The 12,550-nt window shown below is 35.1% G+C and overlaps 1 protein-coding gene across 2 annotated transcripts; it reads left to right on the plus strand.

Moving 5' to 3' along the window:
* Positions 1 to 1,180: 1,180 nt before the first annotated feature.
* Positions 1,181 to 4,178, plus strand: LOC131040391 (mediator of RNA polymerase II transcription subunit 32). Of its 2 annotated transcripts, XR_009104835.2 has the most exons (3): positions 1,181 to 1,851; positions 3,411 to 3,863; positions 3,976 to 4,178. XR_009104835.2 is itself a non-coding variant. In XM_057973303.2 (2 exons), exon 1 carries the CDS (start codon positions 1,382 to 1,384, stop codon positions 1,817 to 1,819), a length of 438 nt encoding a protein of 145 aa, XP_057829286.1. In that variant the 5' UTR covers positions 1,181 to 1,381; the 3' UTR covers positions 1,820 to 1,851; positions 3,411 to 4,178. The 2 variants fall into 2 exon arrangements, 1 of the variants encoding a protein (XP_057829286.1); XM_057973303.2 differs by having other exon boundaries at positions 3,411 to 4,178.
* The last annotated feature ends 8,372 nt before the right edge of the window (positions 4,179 to 12,550 follow it).

The following is a 12,550-nucleotide window of genomic DNA, read 5'->3' on the forward strand; positions in this document are numbered from 1 at the left end:
AATTGGTATCTTTGACAATTTTTGAGTTGTGTTAATCTAACGATGAAATCTTGGAGCCGTAGAGTTAAAAACTTCTTCATAGATTGACTTAGCATATGGCAACCAAAATTTTGTCTTTTCCCCATTAATTCTTTGTCGCGGAAATTAATACAAGATGAAGATTTAGATGGTGATTAATGGAGTTGTCAACGACTTTGAAACTTGGTTATGTTTGTTGAGCAACATGCCAGCTATGGTCGTGTTGGATTCTTTTCGAATTTTTTGACAAAATTCAATGAGACTGTTCTAGCTTGTATTCTAACCAGGTTTATCGAGCAACAGACTGGTTATATGATGTGAGATAAGTTTTGATGAAAACCTCATGCAATATAGCCTATTGGCTAAAAATTGAGTAATGGTTGCTAGCCAAAATAAGCTAAAGGTGTGGTCCCATGGACAAGTGTTTCCTTAAAAAAATTAGCGGTTGCTCCAAGATTTTTTGTAATTATTTTAAAGTGGGTGGTCCCATGAATTTCGTAATGTAGTTTAAGCTTATAAGTTTAAACTCCTAAAGTTATCAAAGCTTGTGCTCTCATGAAATTTGATATGTTGCATATTCAATTCAACAAAGCAAACATATATAAAATAATTAAAAAATTACTTTATGAAAATTTAAAAATTCTATATGATTGACAAGTATAAAAAAAGTGTAAGTTGGTAGAATAATTTCTAGCCCCACCCAATTGCACTACTTAAATTTTCGAACTAAAAATTAAGAGATTATATTGTTGAGAAAAATATTTTAAATAATCCTTAGCTTTTTTTTAAACTTCACGAAACTCCTTCTCCTTCAAAATAAATTCTAATGTACCCCATAAGAATGCAACCTAAACAACCAAATGAAACCCTACCTTAAACTTTGAAATTTAAAAATACTTCTCATTTTAATTTTCCTTTTTAAGAACCCAAAAATAAATACAAACTAAAATATTTTTATCCAAAAATTTATCCCTAATAAAAATCTAAATAAATAATAATAACAATAAAATCTCCTGAACTTTGAAACAATCTCCAAAGTCCAACCCCACCCCTAAAACACCTGAAAGTGAACAAAGTTCTAATTTATTCTAAATAACATTTAGTATTTTTTTTAATTGACAAAAAATAAATAAAATAAAATAAAATTACAGTTATAAAAAAACACAGTAACAGTTAATTTTTCTTCCATGAAACACCGCTACAGTAAAAACACTCTCTGAAACGAACTCCCTAAGATCTCTTCCCAAGCAAACGCCATTGGAGCAAAATCAAGTTCAAGAAAAGAAACAGCACAATAGGGTCCAACTTCTTATGATATTCTGCAGTTTTCAGCTTAAACGGTGAAGTAAAGGGATCAGTAGTCATGGAGAAGCTCGTGGAGTCCCTGGAGAGAGCATTCCAGTCCTTGGTTGCATCCGCCGCCTACGTCTTTGAGTCCAACGAGGTATCGGAGGGCGCCAAATCCACCTCCACGGATGCCGCCTTGGAGACTTTCAAGCAGCAGTGGGAACTTTTCAAGGTATCATGTGATCAGGCGGAGGAATTTATAGAGTCTGTGAGGCAGAGGATCGGTTCAGAGTGCCTCGTCGACGAGGCCACGGGATCCCTCGCCCACACTAATGTCGGCATCCCGCCCATCAGCGCCGTCCGCCTTGAGGCCATGAGCAAGGCCGTTCGCTGGCTGGTTATCCAACTCCAGCGCGGCCCTAATGCCTCAAACTCTAATTCGCTCTCCTCAAACCCTCTCCCCGCCCCTGCCTCCGCCTTTGACGCTCGTTTCGGGGACGACGCCGCTCACTAGACCCGTCGACCTTCTCCTGTGATGTAAATAAGGTACATGATGTCGCATTTGTCAAGATTAGTTTGATGGCAAATGAATTTCTACAAATTCAATTTTTTTTACCATGGATTGTGGAAGCACATAAAATCTCTCCAGATTAGGTCGAGTTTGGATTTTAACTCACCAGTGTTAAGTGTATATGCTGCATAGGAATGGAAGCTTTTATTTTTTTCTTTTTAATTCAATAAATCTTGTGTGAGTTTGGGGTTTAGGGTGTCATACCATAATTTGCCTCGGACCATGGCCTTACCAAATGTCTTTGTACTTATAGGCACCCTTATGGCCTTTGGAGTTTTGAATTTGAGTTATCCTTTTAGAGTGTTCTCCGTTACCATTGCACCTCAAATTCTTTTGGTAATAATAACGTTTTTTTGGATAAACCTGCATGTCAGTAGTGCGAGGTATCTTTTCCTATCAAATTCTCCAGGGACTTACGTCCTGCCTTGTCCTTTTGGGATATACCACATTCATGGAATAATTTCTTATCTAATGTAAGAAGTATTTCTTTATCTTTTGTTGGGTAAATGTCTCCTTTTAACCCTTCAACTCACATGCTGCAGCTAAGTGGTTTCGCTTTTGGCAAAGGTGCCCTAGACTTTCACATGGTCTTGTCCATTGTACGACACTCCCATACAACATGGATGCAGTGTTTTACCCAATTTCAATACTTGGTTATGTCTCTTGTGGATTGGAAGCAGGGGTATATTGTAAAATCCCACCCCACAGTCATCCCGTTGTAGTTTTTAGTAGTTTTTTTTTTTCTGGGGTATCTTGGGAATTTTTAGTTTGGTCCAAGCTGGTTGTGGCTACAAACAGGGGATCTCATTTCTTGTATTGATATATATGATCTAAAACTGCAAGCTGAGTGTTCCAGTAGGGCAAACAGCACTTAAACTCAATGGCTCTTTGAGGGTTTGAACCTTGACAGGAACAAAAAGAACATCAAAGTTTATCTAGCAGTCCATGGCCTCAGTGGCAAGTTAATAGAAATTTTTAATGAAATGTAATTTCAGTTCTTGTTTCTGATAGGTCATTCTATGTTTTTGGCTTAGCATATTCTATATGTTATACAAAAGGCTACCTGAACATTCATACACATTGGTACATCAGGAGTTAGGATTTGCTAATAGATTCTTGGCATTGCATGCGGGATTCAGCAACGAAAAAAATTGGAAGTTTTATTAATGTTCATGAATGCCAAAAGGAACTAGAGCTTGGTTTAATAATCTTTAATTGCATTATAAGGATATTTCGTAATGATAGTTCTAAATTCATTATAGGAATTAAAGATTTTATCTTAGGAATTTCTAAATGTTTTTCCACAAATATTGGAACCCTTTGTGGATTAGGATTTCAAAATTTGCATCCTGGTGGATTGTAATGCACGTTTGAGCTAAAGTATTTTTTGTGGTTCACAAGATAAACACCTGAAATATGCCAACCCACGGGTTTGTTTATTGTCTTAGATTCATTAGTACATTTTTTGGCAAAAATGAAATTACAGTCTGTTGAGCCAAATGATGTATGCCTGTCTTCTATAACGTGTGTACAGGTTTTAGGTGTTCCTGTGGTGTGATGAGAAGGTATTGTTTTTGTGAGATCAGTTTTAGATCAGTATTGTTATTGTGAGATCAGTTTGAGGTGTTGCTCTGGAATCCGAAGGGCCAGACAGTTCACAATGCCAAACGTCTGTGCAATTAGCTGGATAATCCCGTCCATGTTCATGTTCTGCCTCTGAAGCTTGCTCATCTTATCACTCATCTGGGTTAACAGGAATTCCATCCTGTCATACATATTCTTGGTGAATGTGGAAGTTGACCTATTTCGCTGAAGCATTACTTTGCACTATCAGAAAGAAAATTACCAATGAAGGTTCTGGGATTCAGCAGGTCTGGCATCGGCTATTTCCAGGTTTGCTGCAGTGTAAGGATCTGTCTCATGTACCTCAGTAGAGCTTTACTTCTTGGGGTTAGCTCTTTCACAGCCTGTCCTCATGTGAAAGGAGGTAAGGGGATTGGGAATTGAATTAGCTCCTTCATTGCATTTTAATAGGATCTATCTATCCCTTATCAGAGATTGAAACTTTGATTTTCTTCTCAACTTTTCCTTGTAATCAGAGCTTGAAATTTTATTGGCTTTCGCCATGATCATATAAATCTGAAAAATTCGAAGGGGAAAGAGGAGGGCGGTGATTTAAGCAAGAACTGCTGCCCACTTTTTCCAGAAAAGCACCGCTGTTTAAGCCAGAGTACCGAGTAAAGAGGCAAAATCAATGTATTGGAAACTTGTCAAAATCATGTAATTTTTTTGGTATGTTTTATATGCATATTCAAGAATTATTTGAAAAAAAAATCCTAAAAATACAATATTCAAGAATTATTTGAAAAGAAAACCCTAAAAATACAAACAATAAATTCTTTTGTAATTAGATCTTAAGAAATATTGCAATTCTCGTTTAGAAATTTAATCTCAAATTTGTGATGAGAAAACCCTAAAAATACAAACAATAAATTCTTTTGTAATTAGATCTTAAGAAATATTGCGATTCTCATTTAGAAATTTAATCTCAAATTTGTGATGGGTGTATGTGGCTAGGTATTTAATACTGGATAGGAACTGTACGCAAGCCTTTTAGGGTTTTAATGAACTACCTCTGAGGTAAATCTATACTAGATGTTTGTAATTATAAATTACTATGATTGTGTCCACATCGAGCAAGGGTTGTGTTGGGTTGTCTAAGAAATGCTAGTGACTAAATGTGGTGTAAGTGGGTTAAAGTCCATGTGCTTAAAAGTCTAAGTGATAAATTGCTGAAGTTGCCGGATATAATGAAAACTGACGTTGTAAGGCAGTAGCGATCTATGCTCCATCTTCTTTGGAGACAATTATGGTCAAAACATGGAATCACTTTTTATTCATTATGGGGATTGGGAGTGATAGTGATCGATTGGTCCATCAGCCATGTTTTCGTAGTTTTTGTTTATTGAAAAACACAATGAAGAGAATCACAAGGTATTGATGCTTCTCTTTATGTCTGGGACTCCAACTTTGTGAAGAAGGTTGCAAGATGTTGATTTAACTAAAAAATATGAAGTTTATTGAATGGCATACATCTTGCATTTGGGATGCAAGAATCTCAGATAGTGTTTTGTTAAGGTTGTTCGAACCCTTAAAACTCATCATGATTTTATTTGTTATGTGATCAACCCCAGACCTCCTATACCATGTCAACGTATGCATTTTTATTTGTTGTACTGTCCTTACGCTGACATTTTACCTGGATAACATTGGTTTCATTCTAGTTAATTTTAATGATTGTACACCTCTTAAGAATGCATTTGATAACCTCCTCAATTACGTAAAATATTGATTTTGGTGTAACGATCTAGTATTCTGTGTTATACAGCTGTAAATGATGATGCCGTATGCATCTATGGACGGAAACATCACTTTTTGTGATCATATAATGGATAAAGATGCTGTGTTTCCCCAAGTTTTGGGGATGGCAAAAAACATTCTGAACTTTGTAGATGGCTCTAAGGATTAAAAAAAATATTAATATTTAAATTTTTAAATTACAAATTAAGAAATAAAACAAGAAGTAAAAGTAGCTGAATTTAAAAAAAGTATATACAATGTGTTGAAGTTGTAAGAACATTCCATCTATTGATTCAATACTCCATCTGATAATATATATTTAATTATTTTAAAATTTTGTTTCAATTGATCAAAATTACAAAAATACAAGTGAGCTCGGAATTACAAGTGACATCAAAATGACAAAAAGCCAAAGCAAGATAATTTAGTAACAGGCCTGGAAATTGGAGTTGACATCCAATGAAACTCTTGTAAACCTCTTATCACCAGAATACCTGAATTTAATTAGGTCTTCTATTCCAACTAATCTTTGGTGAATGTTGTAGATCTCCCCAACTTGTTGCAGCTCTTTAAGTTCTACATCCCACCATTTTGCCAAGTGCTCCTTCTACTCAGGTGTCTTTCAATCAATGGGATTTAAGGCTTTTCTGGGCTTCAAGAGATAAGTATGATCCATTTAGTACCCTACCAATTCTCTCCACATACTATTTTAGACTCAATGCCTATGTGGCCATGTGTATAGGAGTGTTAGGCATCTCCCATCTCTGTTGAATGATGGGTTGAATATGTGCATGGTAAAATAGGTTCTCTTTCACAAATATCAACCTTTTTTGGTTAAGCCTGTTATCAATTCATGCATAGATCTTCCTAAGTATGGGATTGTCAGAATCTCCAAATCTGACGATTCTAAAAACGTGGTATACAATTGATTGTAATGTTTCCCATTTGGGGATGTACCTGTTTTTGCCCAAGATAACAATTCCCACAAACAATTTATTTACAAATAGTATTCTATTACATTATTGCAATTGAATTTAGGGAAAATTGTAATCAATTAATATCAAACTTTAATATCAAGGATCTATGATCATATGCAAATCATTCCTATTGAATAACATAGTATCCTAAATTCATTGGATCCAATTCTTAGCATATTTCCAATAGCCAATCATAGTAGGAATTTAATGGGAAGGCCTGGTAGGATGCCTGGAGACTGTACTCGCCATTAAGCTCAAGAGCGAGAATGACCAACCAAATCAATTTGACCCCTTGGCCAACAAGCAAATCAACTTGGGGTGGGCTACTCAATTGAAGGATGCCCAGATACTGGTTCCTCACAACTAAGCCCAAGAGCGTGGAATGATCAACCAAGTCAGTTTGACCTCTTGGCCCACAAGCTAACTGGCTTGGGGTGGGCTACTTATTGGGAAAAAACCGGTACTGCTGCACCTCCTCACCATGTTACCTCACTAATCCAGGTATGATTGATTGTAGGAGAATTAAATGAATAACTTCTAATGTTTTTTGATGGATTGGCAATTTAATTGAATAAATAAATTAAAGATTCATAAGAGATTTTATAATAAATAATAGATTCAACCATATTGCATACTAATCACTTTGCTAAATACAAATGGCTATCTTTTCTGAATTCAATTTAGATCTCAGAATTCTGATCTTATCCATTTTATAGATGCTTTCAACAAATGACTTTTCCTCTATATATATCTCATGATGAGAAAGTCACAACCTTGCATTAAGTCCATTGCCATTGCAAGGGATATAACCCTTCGTAATTAATCCCTGCCCTGCTGTGTTAATCTTTTGCTTCTTTTAGGGAATCACTGCCTAATAATATCCCTTAAATAATCCTACTCAAACTCAGTCGGCCTCCCCTTTCAATAAATTTCAGTTGGCCCATTAAAATAATTTGCTGTTTAATCTCCTCTAATTCTGGTCAGCCCCTCTAAATTAGTTGTTATTTTAATGATTAATCTTAATACTGATTGACCTTATAATGATTTGCTATTAATGTTATCGGCTCGCCTAGATTTCTTTTATCAAGACTGCAATTTCTAGTAGGGGCATGACAACGATGTGATGTATGTCACATCTGATAATAATCCATCGGTAATAGGGAACACAGCAGTTAGTCCCCATGGTGTTCTCATAAAGGATGCCTCTGTTATTTAGCAAAATTTTGGGACTGGGCGGGGCTGGATGGAGAATGGCAGGGCTGGGGCATGTTGTCCTCATCTTGGAGCTCTCCATTTTGGGGATGGGTCAAAACTCTTGGGGATGCATCCCAGTACACACTAATGGATCGGTCACAACTCTGGGGGTTGCATCCCAGGAAACACATACTCTGCTGTAATGCTAATTTCATCACCAGACATGAGAATGTAAATATTATTGCGGCATTTGCTGCTTTCTATACTTGAAAAATAGACACATACTCTGCTGTAATACTGATTTCATCACTAGACCTTTAAATGTAGATATTGTTGAGCCAGTGCAGCCTGCATAACCTTACTTTATATCGTTATAACATGTTCATAATTGCATAACCTCAAATTATTTGTACTGGATAATGCAACCTCGATAGATACAGTCAACTACATGATTTGTTGGATTGTACCAATCTAATCCTTGTCCAGCAACCATTCAATATATTCTCCTGCAAACTACCCTTGCGCTGCTGCATAAACAATCTCCTCCTATAGTTTGGAATCACTGATTGTTAATCGCTTCAAAATTTCATCCAGCTTGTCACCTGAATTGCCATTTCATTTTCAGGACTTTGACTTTTGTGGGCTAGAAAGCTCCTTAATTTGTAAATTAACAGAAATTCATGCAATATTATAAACCTCGGCCTCATGCAGATTTGGTTGCTTTCAAGATTTTTGCTTGCTCTTCCTTAAATCTGACTTGAACAATGTTTGAAATATTGAGGCCTTTCAAGATCTGGGTTGATATTTTTGTGCTTTTCAAAAATGTTTCGCAAGACTCCTTTGTCAGCTTCTTTGATGTCACAACTTGTGGGTGTATCTCCTGGAGTTGTTGCCCTTGACAAGCATTTGACCATAGGCCTGAAGATGTTCCTCAAGTGTTAACCCCCTCCAAGTCTAATTTTCTAGGCACATCCGTACTCCATTTCTTAATAATTTCAAGCATCTCTTGTATGGCTAAAACCAAACATTGGAGATGCTTATTTTTTACCAGATCTTCTGCTGTTAGTGTTATTTCTTTGGCGCAATCCATACTTTTCTAACGTTCAACATAGACCCTTCTATAATAGAGCTTAAGGAGCTACTTGACATAATTCCTTCCAGTAGTATTTTTTTAATGCAATCACAATAAGTTAATCCTGATCTTCCAAGCAAAACAATGTCTTAAGCTTGATAAGGCATGCAAATATTCATTTATCAAGATAACGTATGTGAATTTATAGTAGTTTATGGAGGAAAAGAAACATACTGATGAGACCAATCATTCTTTTCTTTCTTAATTGGTGAAATGGCGGTTATCAGCTGTGTCCCACCCCTATAGGCAGCTTGTCTCCAATTTGAAAGGAATTTCCATTTTAAACTGGAAATTTGAAGTTAAAGATGTTTCTGATGTATTCAATACGGTTTTGATCAAAAACAGTAGACTACAATTGAAAACTGTTCAATCATACTATTCCCTTCTGCAATTAATCTAAAATGCAGCAGGTATCTTTAACTTATTTTATCTTTCAGCAGTATAAATAATAATTATGAAGCCCATTTGCACCACAAAACATAAATAGCTCAACAGAAAATGCTTGGTAGTTTATCTTGTATGCTCCATTTCAATAGAATGGAACTTGGCATTCCTGCAGGTCCCAGTGTCACCTGCAAAGCCTCCATCCTTAACTGCATTTTCTTTGTTGTCGGCTTTATAGTTTTGTACAATTTCCATCAATCTTTAGTGGCCCAAGTATATTTTTATCACAATAATTGTCAATTTTTTCTTAGTGTGGTTGTCTTTGGCACGGGGGCTTTGTAACAAAGTTAATGTGCAAATAAATTCATTTATTGCTTCCGTCTTGGTAGATTTGTACTCAAATGCAACCATGACATAATCAACAAGGGCCGCAATGCGGCTTCAATACCTGTCAATTACTGCATGGATGGTTTGGCAGTCCAAAGAAACGTAAAAATAAAGCTATTTTATCAAATGATTTTGTAATCTCTGTGGCTATTTTAGAAAATATCTTCAAACTCAGTTATGATAAGTAAGAAACCTACAAAACAAATTCATGCGGTTGTATGGGTAAAATGTCACGTCTCTGTTCTGAAACCGGCCAGCGTGCACATGCAGTCCAAAGGATCTTTTTGACTTACTTGATAGGTCAGTCTTTCAGCTTGTTTTGCATGTTCATCTTGCTCTGTAGAGATGATCAATATTTATCTATATCCCACGGCATTTTGGGGACAAGGATGGGGCACGGTAGGGGATGTGTTTTGTGCCAGCTGGCATTTTGGGGACAGGGATGGGGTACGGTAGGGGATGTGTTTTGGGGACAGCAGTCCAGATGTAAGGACCTCTATTTAGTTAAAATATTAAATTACATGATTATACTTAATTTTACACATAATTAAGAACACATTAACACAATTTTTTCAAATATTTATTAAAATAGAGCCAAAAAATTATATTTAGACGTAATGTCTATAAGTACATGAGCCAAGAGATAGGTAAATATAAGGAAATTATTTCATTCATAAGGTTGATTACAATTATACATAATGTGCATAGCTGATGATAATCCTAATAGGAGATTCCAACATCTATCTCCCACAAGCACACCATGGGCAAGAACATTGCCAGAGCGCTTTTTCATCCAACCATGAAGCAATTATGCTTTCCCGGAGTTCTTCATGACACGAAGAATTGTCGATCCTATACGAGATCATCTAACAACTCGAAACTGGTAGGGTGATGGAATCTAGTACGACATAGTGAATTTACATTCTAAGATGCTAATGTATCGACACTATGACACAAAAGAGAGTGTGAAACATAGTGATTCAATTAGTAAGCATATGCTAAGAGATCAAATGCAATCATGTGATTACACAAAAGGCATCAATCACATTTGATTTCCATTACACACTTTTGCATTTGTCTCAATTGCTCACAATAGGAACATCGAATCCTTGATCATCCAAGAAGGCATGGATCAAACATCCAAATCAATATAAGTCAAGTATTTAAAACAATATGAAATCAACTCTAACATGTCAATTTTACATTATTCTTTGAGTTTAATCATCCAACACAATGTCACATTCATACTCTAGATATGAGAGAGAGAGAGAGAGAGATAACTTGAGACCATGCAAGATTCAAATACCAATTCATTCTCAACTCCTCATGGGTCACTAATAAAAAACCAGTTGATAAGATAAAGATATCCAATTATATATGATAATGACCAAAATCCTGAATCATGGGATTATAATTTATCCAACACAATGTCACATTCATACTCTAGATATGTGAGAGAGAGAGAGAGAGAGAGAGAGAGAGAGAGAGAGAGAGAGAGAGTGTATAAGCATATAAAACCATAGGTAAGCTTTAATCTTTACGAAATAACTTGGGACCATGCAAGATTCAAATACCAATTCATTCTCAACTCCTCATGGGTCACTAATAAAAAACCAGTTGATAAGATAAAGATATCCAATTATATATGATAATGACCAAGATCCTGAATCATGGGATTATAATTTTCCCTTGAAATGATGCATTAATCTGTGTCTCCTACCTTAAAGTCTAAATGAGTTGTTCATCATTAACTGTCACGAGTTACTCTTGAATCAAACATTAGAAGAACAACTTTGGCATAAGTACTCCTATATTTATATATCCTTGTTCTTAATATCCACACTACAAGTAGGGTGTCAAATGAAGATATTATATAGTTGCCAGTATCAACTATTTCATGTCAATAATTGTGTAGAGGACATTGAAGCTAATTTCTTAGATTGGCATTAATCGTTTTTTCATAAATGTTTAGATAGATTAAAGCATCTCTAATGACTTATTTAATTGCATTCAAATTGAAACTATATACTTAAGGTACATGAATTACATTTCATTTTACTAAACTTGATTAATCCCTTTCACTTCATTATAAGTTTATCTTAGCACGACCATAACTAAATGGAGACAAAATAAAATCAAGCCAAATAAAAGAATTTATAATATAAATCCATATTAAACTATGACATCATAACACTCAAATTACACTTTTTGAATAAAAGTCGCTTTTTGAATAAAAACCAACCCAACAGGCCATCCTCCATTGATGGACCTTACAAAGCTTAAAAATCCAAAATACTCAAAACCAAAATCTGAGAGAAACCATTGGTTTCCATACAACCAACAACAGAAAAATGTATTCAAAATTCCCTTCCCATAATACAATGAAAGTTTAGCAACATTTCTCCATATAAACCAATGCTTGTCCAAATATGAAACATACAAATAATATACTCATTCAAATGAAAATATTTAAGGATGGAGAATGCTTAAAACCACACTACAATCAATTTGCAACAAATTTTGGTTCAAAAGATGAAGAAATGAAAAAGATATGAGAAGCCCTACCTCATTTTTCTCCAAAAATGAAAATGCAAAGAACTCCAACATAATAAACGAATTTCTACAATTCTTGGACATAATTGAAGGCTTACCAATTCCTACTCCAATCCAATAAACTCCATTTGAATCCATCCACAAACTAATTTATTCTTCAAAATACAAAAATCAAGCAAGGAGAGGGCTTTTCTCTCCAAAATTTGGTTAAGTTCTTTTTATTTGTAAAAAAAAAATGTTGCCAAAATAATGAAATGTTATCCCCCCCATGATTTGGAAAACTCCCCATTTTAAATAAGAAAGCCTACCTTCATGCATTTCGTAATTGTCATAACCTTCTTTTTGGACCTTGATATGACTTGCCATCATCATCATCATCATCAATCTTATGAGTAATGTTAGTTAGAGATGAAAAAATGAATGAGGATGAATTTATATTAAAAAGAAGAATTAATAAGTGGTGACTTGCACGTGAGGTCATAAATTATTTGAGAAATTATTTATTCTCTCAATATTCTAATTTACCACATGGTGTAGGAGAAAAGAGAAGATTCTGGAAACGAATTCAAATTCAAATTTTAAATGCATGGTCAAATGTAACTGACACTATGACAAGTTGTAAAAAAAATATGCCTTGCATGAAAGAATTTCAAAATACAAATTTAATATGCATGTAACCCCCACTAT

Source organism: Cryptomeria japonica, chromosome 7 (genome assembly GCF_030272615.1).
Source record: "Cryptomeria japonica chromosome 7, Sugi_1.0, whole genome shotgun sequence".
NCBI lineage: Eukaryota > Viridiplantae > Streptophyta > Pinopsida > Cupressales > Cupressaceae > Cryptomeria > Cryptomeria japonica.